This window comes from Nomascus leucogenys, chromosome 13, assembly GCF_006542625.1.
Source record: "Nomascus leucogenys isolate Asia chromosome 13, Asia_NLE_v1, whole genome shotgun sequence".
Classification (NCBI taxonomy): Eukaryota; Metazoa; Chordata; class Mammalia; order Primates; family Hylobatidae; genus Nomascus; species Nomascus leucogenys.
The window spans coordinates 22,580,674-22,592,679 of record NC_044393.1 but is presented as its reverse complement, the minus strand read 5'-3'; the positions used below and the strand labels follow the sequence as shown (position 1 = coordinate 22,592,679).

The 12,006-nt window shown below is 45.2% G+C and overlaps 1 protein-coding gene across 3 annotated transcripts in view; it reads right to left on the bottom strand.

Annotated features, from left to right (window-relative positions):
• The window catches only part of CHD6 (chromodomain helicase DNA binding protein 6), a 213,559-nt gene that overhangs the window by 40,470 nt on the left and 161,083 nt on the right, over positions 1 to 12,006 (bottom strand). For all 3 annotated transcript variants that reach the window (XR_004032897.1, XM_030825215.1, XM_030825214.1), the window contains exons 20-24: positions 10,360 to 10,562; positions 9,442 to 9,641; positions 8,585 to 8,744; positions 5,526 to 5,615; positions 3,318 to 3,421 (exon numbers count right to left, since the gene is read on the bottom strand). Coding sequence is in view for 2 of the 3 variants with exons in the window: in XM_030825215.1 (XP_030681075.1) it covers positions 3,318 to 3,421; positions 5,526 to 5,615; positions 8,585 to 8,744; positions 9,442 to 9,641; positions 10,360 to 10,562 (757 nt within the window). In the remaining variant the exon portion in view is untranslated. The remainder of the gene's footprint in view (positions 1 to 3,317; positions 3,422 to 5,525; positions 5,616 to 8,584; positions 8,745 to 9,441; positions 9,642 to 10,359; positions 10,563 to 12,006) is intronic.

The following is a 12,006-nucleotide window of genomic DNA, read 5'->3' as shown; positions in this document are numbered from 1 at the left end:
GAGCTGCTGAGTATCTGAGAAGCTGTCACCTAGTAAGACATGTTGTGTGGGCTTGGTTATACTGTGATGAGGGCTAAGGTTAGAAAGGGGTGGTCAGATGTGTTACCTAGATGAGGACAGGTCTAAGCCTAAGCTCATGGAATAGGCAGCACCCAGGCAGGGGCAGGATCTGAATTGGACTCCGGAGGGTGCCAAAGAGGATGGGCCCATGAGGCATCTGTCCAACCTCATCTAAGTTGACTCCAATGTAACCATCCAACTGAACTGATCTGGCCCTATGCAGAGTCCGCATTTATGGCTTAGGATCAGTCTCCTAGCACTGAGAACAGAGGCTTTTTCTTCTCTTTATAGCATTATCTGCTAAACTCATCCTGTACAATGAGACACTTCAGACACTGCACAAATCACCTTCAAGGCCTCTGCCCCTCAGCTGTAATTGTAAATTCCAAGTTCACCTCAACTGACAATCTGTGAGAATCTGAATGGAATTGAGTGGTGAAGCGTCATCTTAACATCTCACACGTGTGATCAGGAAACACAAATTAATTTATACTCCCCAAAACTGCTTCAACGAGCAGAAGAGTTTGGGAGCGACCTTATGTATCATCTGGGCTGACTCTATCTCCAATATGAGACTAAGAGATCAACTGATTAATCCCAATACCCTGAACCGTGATTAGGGATTAGGAAACTAGAAGGTAGGGCACCAACAATAACCTGTCTTTTCCAGGTGAGAAGGCGTCTTGGACCTCCTTAGATTCCTGTCCACTTTTACACATTCTAAGGCTATGTCCTTTGCATGAGAATTATTAATTATATCTTCCTGGGGAGTTGTATCTATCATCATTGTGTAATGACCCCCTTTCTCCCAAATTATGCTTTTTGCCTCACAGACTGTGTGTGATATTGATTTGCCTTACCAGGTTATTGTTAGTATTTTCTGGGCATGTCTTGTTTCACCTCTTGGATGTCAACCTCTCTGTCCTCTAAGCCTCATCTTCTCTTTCATGTCTTCATCTCTTTATCTCTCAGGGATCTGTTTCTTTGGCTCTGCTTTCTTGGACCAGAGAGCTTTTTCTTGCTTCCCTTTCCTGGAGGGGCAGCCCTTTCAAGGCCATGTTTTCCATTTCTGTGGGTATTAAAAACCCAGTCCTTCTGGTCCACTGTCATACTGGCCCCTAAGCTTTCAGTTCTGGCTTTAAATGACTTCTGCATTTAGGGACTTCCCTTATTTCTTCCAAGTCCTGATCCACCTTGGTTTTCTGTATGTCTATGGTGGGTGTGTTGGGGTGGGGGAGGAAGAAGTAGCAGCATGTAAATTCTACCTGCCATACTTCTGGGACCTCAGATGTGTTCTCTTTTCTTTTTTTTTTTTTTGAGACAGTCTCGCTGTCGCCCAGGCTGGAGTGCAGTGGCGTGATCTCGGCTCACTGCAGGCTCCGCCCCCCGGGGTTCACACCATTCTCCTGCCTCAGCCTCCCGAATAGCTGGGACTACAGGCACCCGCCATCTCGCCCGGCTAATTTTTTGTATTTTTAGTAGAGACAGGGTTTCACTGTGTTAGCCAGGACGGTCTCGATCTCCTGACCTCGTGATCTGCCCGCCTCGGCCTCCCAAAGTGCTGGGATTACAGGCTTGAGCCACCGCGCCCGGCCAAGATGTGTTCTCTTTTCACAGCATGTTGTTGCCATGCAGGGACTTGGCAATGTGCCCTAAAACCACCACTGAAATGAGACTCAGGGTCACTAGGCCTTCCCCCACAAACCAAATTCAGATGCTCTGGAATCTGGCTGCCTTTAGCAGCCTGTTGTCTTCTGGGGTCCTTCCAAAACTAGGTTAAACCAAGTCTGGGTTGCACTGTGGTACCTTGTGACTAACAGAGAGATCACACACTTCTTTCTACTTTGGAGCTGAGTTCTATCCCTGCACTGTCCAGCAGAGGAGCCACTAGCTACATGGGGCTCTTTAAATTTAAATTAATTAAAAGTACATAAAAATACACTTGCTCAGTTACATTAGTCACATTTTAAGTGCTCAACAGCCACACAGGGCTACTGGCTTCCACAGTAGACAGTGCAGAATTAGGGCATTTCTATCATCGCATGTAGTTCTACTGGACAGCACCGCTTTAGCCTAACCCCGGCAGTTTGACAAAGGGCTCTCAGCAGCACTGCACCACCTGAAGCCTGCATTCTCAATACCAGTATCCAAGTTTTGAGTGGATTCCAAATTAAAATATGTATAGGCATGGTTATTACTTAAATATAGCTGGTTAGCCTGTAAAAGTTGAAGAATTCCCTTTAAAGAATACGCATTAGAAAGTTAACAATCTTCCAAAGGCAGAGTAATATGGGAGAGTGGAATAGCACCCAGCACCTATTATGTACCAAGCATTGTTCTAGGTGGTTTACATTTAATGTAATATTTAAACAACCGCTAGGTAGGCTGTTTTGATACTGCACCTCCTCCATTGTATAAGTGAGAAAATAAGTCAGAGAAGCTTATGACTTGCCCAATGTCACACATTTAGTAAGTAGTGGAGTTGATAGCTAAAGCCAGGTATACCTAACAGTTTTCACTTTAAACCTTGCTCCTCATTTTAAAATTTCTGTCGATTCACCTGGCAGGAAAAGTGTGTATCAGGCATACTATGGGTGACTATCACTTGACACTTTCATCATTCATTTTAACGGCTGGCAGTTGGCTGAAAGCAAGGGCAGTTGTTTCAAACACTGCCAGAGGTGAAGAAAGAGAGCACTTCAGTTTTTCCAAGTGTTTAAAGAACCTCTCAGTCCCCTTTAGTGGCTCAATTACCACATTTTTAAAAAGACAGTCTATACTATCTTCTATGCTTAGTTTTTAAAATGCCAGTGGAGTAAAAGATACACACTAGGAAGATGTAGATTATCTAGAATGACCTTATAATTCTGCATATATATGAAATGCTGAAACTTAGCATTTCCCGCCATTTATTTACTCCTTCATTCAACATGCCTACTATGTGCCAGGCACTGGGACTATTAGAGGCAGTCCCATATCCGACAGCATGGACAGGCAAGGGAGGAAGATATATACCAAACAGGTTCTTTGTGGCCTGAATGTTCCTCAATAATATAATATTCGAAGTATTATTGTGAGCCATACATTCATCTGGTGGAAATTCCAAGGGGGCAGTGGTGAAGCTCTACTTTTTAAGATGAATGTGTAACAGAATGATGGAGTTTTGCAGGAACATGCCGAGCTTAGTCGGAGGGGCTGAACTCATCCTTCCTGGGGGACACTGATCCAGAAGGGAACGCCTTCAGAGAAATACACACCATGCTTGAACACGCCAATGAGAAGGGACTTATCGGCTTCAGCATCCCACCAATCCACTGGGATCTCCATGTAGTCGATGTCGGGCAGAGGTACATCCAGCTCCCTAGGGAAGGAAGGGCGTAGACTCAAAACAACACAAAAGTTACTGGTCCAACCCTGGTATTAGGCTACTGGCATGGCTGAGATGCTAAAGTAACAATAAACAAAAGGGTTAGGAAGGCCGTGGGTCATTGTTTCTCAACCAGGGCTTTGCACGAGAATCACTTAGCGAGTGATTTAAGCATTAAGTACTTGATTTCCAGCTCTACCTTTGACAGACTGACACAGTCTTGAAGCACCTCTTGGAGAACCCAATGTCAGTTGGTCCAGGGTGGCATCTTGGGATCCATATGTATAGAGTTCTAATGTGCACCTTATGTGAACCACAGCAAAGGCCATTGATACACTGGACATCTGAAGGTAGAGCTTCCCCAACAGTTGAATTCATACATGATTGTATGTTTAAAATAGTGCCCAAATCATCGTGGCTCAGTATGTTGCCTCAACAAGTAGAGATCTTACGCACCATTTAAGAACAAGAGTCCACACTGGAACAAGTGGGTATATCAGGAGGGCCTTTCAGAGGGTAAGTGCCATAACAGGTGGCACCTCCTGGCAGTGGTCTATTAGATCAAAATTGATCAAAAACTGCATTGCTCCTGGCCAAAGGGATGCACATAACTCACCCTAGGGCACAGACATGCAGGTGTTAGCCCCTCTCTGAGTTTCTGTACATGTTTGGAGAGCTCACATAAACCCTGAGTTCACTGTCTTCATTCATCTGAGTACAGTCCTCACTCTTTAAGGCTTTGAGGTTTAGGGAATAGCATGCACCTGGATGGCTTCTCCCTCCCCCTCCAGCTGCCTCTGGAGTTTCTTCTTCCATCAGACTCTTACTGTGACACAGGACTGAATGCTCCCTACTAGGCCCAGCTCCCTCTGTGGGGATAGTGTTTCCTGACCCCCACCATTCCAGGGATCCATGGCTCTGCCTGCCCAGTGCCATGGCTGAATGACTTTTATGGGATGAACTGCTGTTCATGCCTCATGGCAACTTCTCCACAAGAAGGTATTCAACCTGAACAGCCAGCAGTAAGAGATAGAGGAATGCAGAGGAAGGAAAAGGGTGGGCAGCGGACTTACTCTCTCTGTGTTCTACCTAGCTACCACCTATGACTTCCTACACATGACAGCGGTAAGTTCAGAGTACTTCTGCCAGGTAACACTTGATGGATATTATCAGGTGGAATTCTGCTGCATTTATAGGACTCAAATTGAACCTGTCTACCAAACACACAACCTCCCCATCCCTGCTGGAAATTACAATAGTGACTCTGAAAGGCATAGAAAGTGATAAAAGCTGCTGAGGAGCCTGGCTCTGATTACAAGTTGCCCCATGGGTCAGGTTGTCTATGTCCCTCTCTCTTACTTTAGTGCTCCTATGACCTCTAAAGACACTAGCATTGCTCAACAGAAAGCAAGAGAAAGAAGAAACCACGGTCCCAGGTAATCTCAACACGAAGTCCAAGTATCAGCACTCTTGGTATTCTCTAGGAATGACAGGTGTGCACAGGGCTAGCAAACTGCACCTGGTGATCCCATTTATAAACTGGGACTTTCTGACAGCTTTATTAAGTGGAAGCTGAGAACCTGGTAGCCTCAATCTTGGAAATCTTGGGATACTCCCACAGGATTCTACAGCTTTCCAAACACTAATTTGCAAAACTAACATGCAACAAAACTAATAGGCCGCACATATTATTCATATGATTAGCAAATAAAGGAAATATGTATATGAGTACTAAGGCAAAGAATGGGATGGTGGGTAAAACTTCCAGTCTATACATGTCAGATCAGTAACCGATACTCATTCCACAGTAAATGACTGTTTTAAAAGAAAATTTATAACACTTTTGAGGGAAATAAAATGAACTAACTCACCAAAAGCTAGGTTTCTAAGAAATGGTTTTCTCCTTTATTTTATTTGTAGATGACCTGATGAATTGTCCTTATTCTACTTGCCTGTTCTCCCATCTGGGTCACTGGTCCTGGGCAGGGGGTAGGAGGAACATGGGCCTCTTTAAGCACAGGCAAGTTTGGCCAGCTCCATGAACAGGCATTTTATGTCAATTCTTTAACGTTGATATGTTAAGTTTCATTTGCTTTACCTGGCAGGAGATCCTTCAAATGCTTTCTCAGCTGCTTCTCCCAGTATTTCAGCTTTTAGGTAGTACAGCATCCGGACTCGCAAAAGTACTCTATGAAAGGTGAACACATTAATGCAAACAAATTAGAACCCATAACTGTCTGTGAACCACATCCCCAAGTTAACACTGGGAAATTCTAGCCATTCCCATGTAGTTAATATTATGAAGTAATAGAAGATAAGGCACTAGAAAAACAAAACATTATGGCAGACATTATTATGATCATTCCCATTTTACAAAAAAAAGGACCACATCAGTTATCTGTTAGATCATCCTGTGAGCCACAGGGGGCAGCAGGAACAGACAGCTCTTCTCATCTTTAAGAGTACTCACCCCTTCCATGTGGCCACAGTGACCTCTTAGGCAGAGGTGGCTTCCGAGAGGCCAGCTACTGAAGAGTGAGTAGGGTGAACAGTGGTGCTTTCAAACAGTTTCACTTGTACACAGTTAAATGAATAAATGAATAAAGGCAAGTGTCTATTTTTCATGGCAGTATGTCTTCTCTTCTGAGATACTCAATTCAGTTTTATTCTGTATGGACCACACTCAGGCTCCACGGGAATGCATCAAACATGTCTCAGACAAAGCAATTAAGCAAGTATCTGTTGGGCAACTACTATATGCTCTGCATCATGCCGGGTGCTATAGGTATATAACAAAAGTAATGCCTTTCGCCATCGGATGACCGTTGCCCACAAGCCAGTATCATGCTCTTGGGCATCCCGGCCTGCAGAGTCATGAGCCAATACCCAGTGTGTGGTATTCTGTTATAGCAGCAGAAAATGGACAATGACAAAGGGGTAAGGCCTCTGAGAAAGCATAATTTCTATCTATTAGATCTGGGTAGAAAGTGCCACTGTGGGTTCAAGTTGTAGGTGGAAACACACAAAGTTAGAACTTATAGATTGGAAAGAACCCTTATTATCTCTGGTATAACATTTCTCATCTCAGCTGCCAATCAACTCAAATAATTCTGAGATAATTTTTTTTTTTGAGATGGAGTTTTGCTCTTGTCGCCCAGGCTGGAGTGCAATGCCACGATCTTGGCTCACTGTAACCTCCCCCTCCTAGGTTCAAGCGGTTCTCCTGCCTCAGCCTCCAGAGTAGCTGGGATTACAGGTGCCTGCCACCACATCTGGCTAATTTTTTATATTTTTAGTAGAGATGGGGTTTCACCATGTTGGCCAGGCTGGTCTTGAACTCCTGACCTTAGGTGATTCACCTGCCCCGGCCTCCCAAAGTGCTAGGATTATAGGCGTGAGCCACTGCACCCAATCTGTTTATTTATTTTTAAAGCCTAAGAACTCTTAAAAATTTACAACCACTGCCAATCCTTAATTTGTAGATGGTCGTAGCTGACAGCCTCCTTAGTAAAAACTGGAACAGAATGTCAGAGTCCTGCCTGCTAAGACTTAGCTCAATTAGAGTAGGGCCTTCCTGAAAATGTCTGTCTCCCTAAGACAGGGAGAGCTGTTTCCATTTCTATAAAGAGAAACAAATGTGTTGATGTCTGACAATATCTGCAGCATGAGAGAACAGAATTTAAAGCCAATAGTATTCAATTCTCCTCCAAATGGAAGGGAAATCAATTCAGAGGATAGATGGACAATTCCTTATAGCCAGCCCCCTCCTCCAAGCTGGTGTCTGAACTCAAAGGGACATACAGCTGCCGCGGGTTTTTAACACCCTTGGTTTAGCCAAAGAAAACAATCCATTAATATTTTGGGTGGCGACATATCCTTTTTTCTTTTTAAAAGTATTTTACTGATGTGAAATATACTTCCATAACGTGCACACTGCAAACATGTATAGCTTAATGAATTCCTACAAACAAAACATATGTGTGTATTCAGCATCCAGATCAGGAAGCAGAATATTTTCCCTTAAGTCCCCTTGGTATTCCCTTACAGTTACTATCCCACCCCCAGTGGATAACCATTATCCTGTCTCCTTTTAGCTTAGATTTGAAACAGTGCTTTTTAACTTTTTAAAGGTTCTTTTGATGACAATTTCACAGCTAAAATAATATAGTACTAATAGTAACAACACTTTGAGGGCTTACTGCTGTCTCTGAAGAGCTTGTACTTCTGTGTACAATAGTTTTTATTACAGTATTGGGGATGAGACTTATCTTCAAATATTTGAGGTGATCAAGGGAAAGGATTATACTTTATCTGTAAAAGAAAAAAAAAAAACAAAACACCCCACAACCCAACAACTATAAAATCATTAAGAAGATGTTATAGGCAGACGGGAAAACCCAAGCAAAAGCTCTTAACCTATAAGGTAATAAACTCTTGGTTACCAGAGGTGTGCAACCGGAGGCCCTCACACTGCCTACCAGGAATGCTGGGAAGATAACTCTTGCATGACCTTGACATGAATTAGATCGTTTCCAAAGGTCAGATACATTGCACAGTGGTGCAAATATCCACATGCAAACTTGCTGTTTTTGTTGCTGGATGCCCTAAGTCCCCAAGACTAAACTACATATGAACAAAGTTTCGTTTTTCAATCACTGTTTTTTTTTTTTTTTTTTTTTTTTTTGCTGTCTCCATCCCACCCAACCCCAGCTGTTAGCCTACAGATACAAAGCATACTATCTCAAATGCATGCCTATCAAATAACTGAAGGCCATGAATGGCAACAGCAAACTGGAAGAGGAGGCTGAGAGTGGCAGCAACCAAGGCCACAATGTTATGCCCTTGTTAATGTGACCTCAGGGGCAGAGGATGACCTGACTGGTTTTTGAGAGTCAAAATAGAAAAATCCTCAGGGGTATATACAATGCAATGGCAGAGGGGCCAGGTTCTGTGGGAGAGCAGAGGTACTGTTAAAGGAGTTATAGGAGCTGTAACATGAATTCTGAGCCAGCTTAGACCATAGATAACACATCCTGTCTTTCTAGACTTTGCATGGAAGTAGCACAAGAGCATGAAGTGGTCTCCCTGTGGGGTTCCCAGGAATCGAAGCAGTCTGAGCCGGGCTGCCACCAGGGTATGGGGAGGAGGGACACTTACTTGTTGCAGTGCTGTTTGAGGTGTTTCTTATAGCCATCATCATGCAAGACCACCTCAGGGTTGCAGGTGGCTAGCCAATCTGCATCCTTTAGCTCTGGGATTAGTAGCTGGTTCTTCGTCTTCTTCCCCTTCCTCCCTCTGGGGACTGGGGCAGACAAGCCTGAAACAGAAAGACAGCATAGGGCAAATGGATAGCCAAGGGGGGTTACACACGGGTTTTAGAACAGAGCTGGGCTGGGGTTTGTTAGAACAGAGTTGGGCTGTGGTCTGGATGGCAGACCCTACTCCTTAGCCCACAGGTGGTGGTGGTGGGAAGGCCACGCACTTGGTCTCCTCCTTAGTAAATAAACTCCAGGACCATTTAGTCTGTCAGTAAGATTTCCCAAGTACCCTGTGAGGATTAAGAAAGGTGTAACATAACCTGTGCCCTTTGGGAACTTACAACCTGGCTGGGAGAAAAGGAACACTTGACCTGAAACTTCAAGGGGAGCCTTAGCCAAGGACAGGGAAGGAGTGTGGCATAAGAAAAGGCACAGACAGAGGTGGGACAGGGACAGGATGGTGAAATGCAAAAGGCAAGTCACAGAGCAGGGCAGGACCGGATGTGCCCACAGAGTGGGCAGGACCGGATGTGGGAAACTTTAAGAGGGCCCAGTTGTACTTCAACAAAATATCACAGGTAACACTGGGAGATTCTGAGGCAGAAATGAAAGCAACATCTTTTCCCACTGGTAACATTCTGAAAAACACCCAAGAAAGAGAAGTCTCCCAAAGCACAGCAATACGGCCCTGCAGAGGAAGAGGGAATAAAGTGTACGAGAATCGTGCTTCTTAGGCGTGGCCCTGCCACCTCTCACCTGAGTGGTTCTGGAGGGTCTGGGCTTGCCCATCTTTGGTAGGTGTGATCAGTTCCCAAATGAAACTCTTGATCTTCTCGTCCCCCTTATAATGCTTGACACAGTACACCAGGAGGGCACGGCAAATCATCTCCATGTCCTTCTCATTCAGATGCCACTTGAATCGGCCATGAGTCAGGATGTCCTTCCACCGGCCCCAGCTGACAGTGGACATACAGACAGGTGTTGGAGGAAGGATGGGCCAGGCCATGCATGCAGCCTCCCCACAGGAGGAGAAACAAGAGCCATACATGCTTTTTGTTCTCTGTAGGTCTGTTAATCATCCCAAGGGCTTTGCCCCGAAAGGCCTTTGAGGACCACCTGACTGTAGCACACCGAATATCACTAAAGTGACCTGGACGTTGGACACTGAGAGCTTCATATGGCCACTACAATGTTAAAAAGGGAGGGACCAAAATACTGGGAGCAGGAAATAAATTTGGAATTAAAAAAGAGTCCAGCAGCACTATTCAAAAGCAATGATGAGCTCATGGAAGCTGAACCTTTGATTTCTACCAGAGCCAAAGCCCCGCAGGAATCATGCCTTGACTACAACATCTGTTGTGTGGACTCCTTATATATCCTTAGGGGGTGGGGGGAAACAGGAAATTAGTACCAGACAGCAAATTAAGACCAGATATTTGTTGTGACAGGCATATGAGAAAATCATGGCATGTCTGCATTGTGGTTGCGGAGCATACAGTGACTGGGAGGGATTCTGGGCAGAAGGCACAGTTCTCTCTTGCTCCAACAGATCCCCCTTTGCCCTATAATTCCAAAGGTGACTGGAGAGACATCCTAGACAAATCTCAGGGACTGAAAAACAGAGGGGAACAAACAACAATAACAACAACAAAACCAAGCAGAGCCAATACCCACCCAAAGATGAGCAGGTTCTTCTCTACCCGGAAGCACTCCGCTCGGAGGTAGCGCCTGGCTTTGTCATTGAGGCGCCTGGATCTCGTGGGCCTCTCGTCTGAGTCGCTGTCTAACTCTGAAAACTCCATGAGCTCGTCTTCCTCAAACGAGTTGTAGTGTTTGGTCTGCTTTCTCACGCGAGGTCGGTCGATCACTAAGCTTTCCTAGAAATGGAGAGGACTACTGGGAAGAAAGCCCTCTTTTCTCTACCCCTTTCACAAAGCCTAAGTGTATCCTCAGGACACATTTGGGATAGAACCATGCCCCTGTCTCATCCTCCAGCATGAAGGGCTCTTCCCAGCACACCTGCTGTCTCTATGACCACAGGACAAGCAGAGAAGATTCTCTGGGACTTGCTCAAGTTGACGTGCTCCCTGGCCCCCAGTGCTGCTTGTCACCATCTGTTGTTTCTGCAGTCATTCTACCCGGGGTGTGGGCAGGCAAGGCCCCCCCAGTGACCAAAGTGGTGTCGGCTCTTGCCAAGAAAGACTGGAGTAGTGAAGACCCAGCTGTTCTGCCCAGCATGCAGAGAGCAGTCTGCACTCTGGAGACAAGACAAGCTAGAGAATTCCATCTGCTCAGCAACTTTCTGAAGACAAACGCATATTCCTGCTTTATTTATCTGCCTTCGACTGGTTCTATCCACTAACCTTTTGCCTTTCACTGAAAATACCATCTCCAGCTCAAAAGCCTTGGTCATTCTGATGGCTCCCCTGGCTATGGGTCTTCTCTAGTCTCCATTGCTTCCTGCTCCTCACTCCTTCCCTCTATACCTCTTCCCCAAGCCAGGCCAACCTCTTGACTACTCCTCCACACAGCCCAGATAACAAATGTCGTGTTATCCCTGCTTTGATCACCGTGCTTCCCAACACGGAAGGCTCCAACTCTTTCTGCCTGGCTACAGGGCCACAGTGCTTTCTTCCCCTGCTTGGACCCAATGTCCTGCACACATAGTAGCTTCTTGATTGCGACACTGTGTGTGAAACACTTAGAACAGGTTACTAAAGGGGACTGCAGGATCTTCTTAAAAGAGGAAAATCAGCATTTCTATTTATAGGAGAAGAGGGTAGATTAAGCAACCTGTGGTCGTTCTGGCTGGGTGCTGGTTACTGAATTGCTAGCTACAAGCAGGGACTGTCTCCTGGCTTTGTGGAACCATGAGAGTTCAATACTCACCTGAGAAGACACTCATCCTGAAGTGAGGTGACAGGGTCAGAGATGAAGGAAGGGAAATCAACATTTAAGGGGTGCTTCACAGTGGGCTGGGCACTGGTGCCAGTTATACCCACAAATGTTACCTTGTAACCCCGCAGTGTGGGCCTGACCACCTCCTCTTCTACTAATCTCAGTGGGGGTCAAAAACTTCATCCGAAGGCATACTCTGGTTTCACTCTCAAGTCCATTCTCTTTCTCATGTTCAGAATTAAGAAAACATGAGACACTGAAAGAATGGAGGTAAAGCCAACAAACTTCTGTCATGCTTTTTCCCTCTATTATGTGTGAAGTTTCTCTCACAGGAAGTGTTGAAATAGAAATAAAATAGTCACATGTCAGGGATAGAATGTTGGTTTGAGACAGAGGCCTTAACTTGACCTGTGTGTCCAGTTC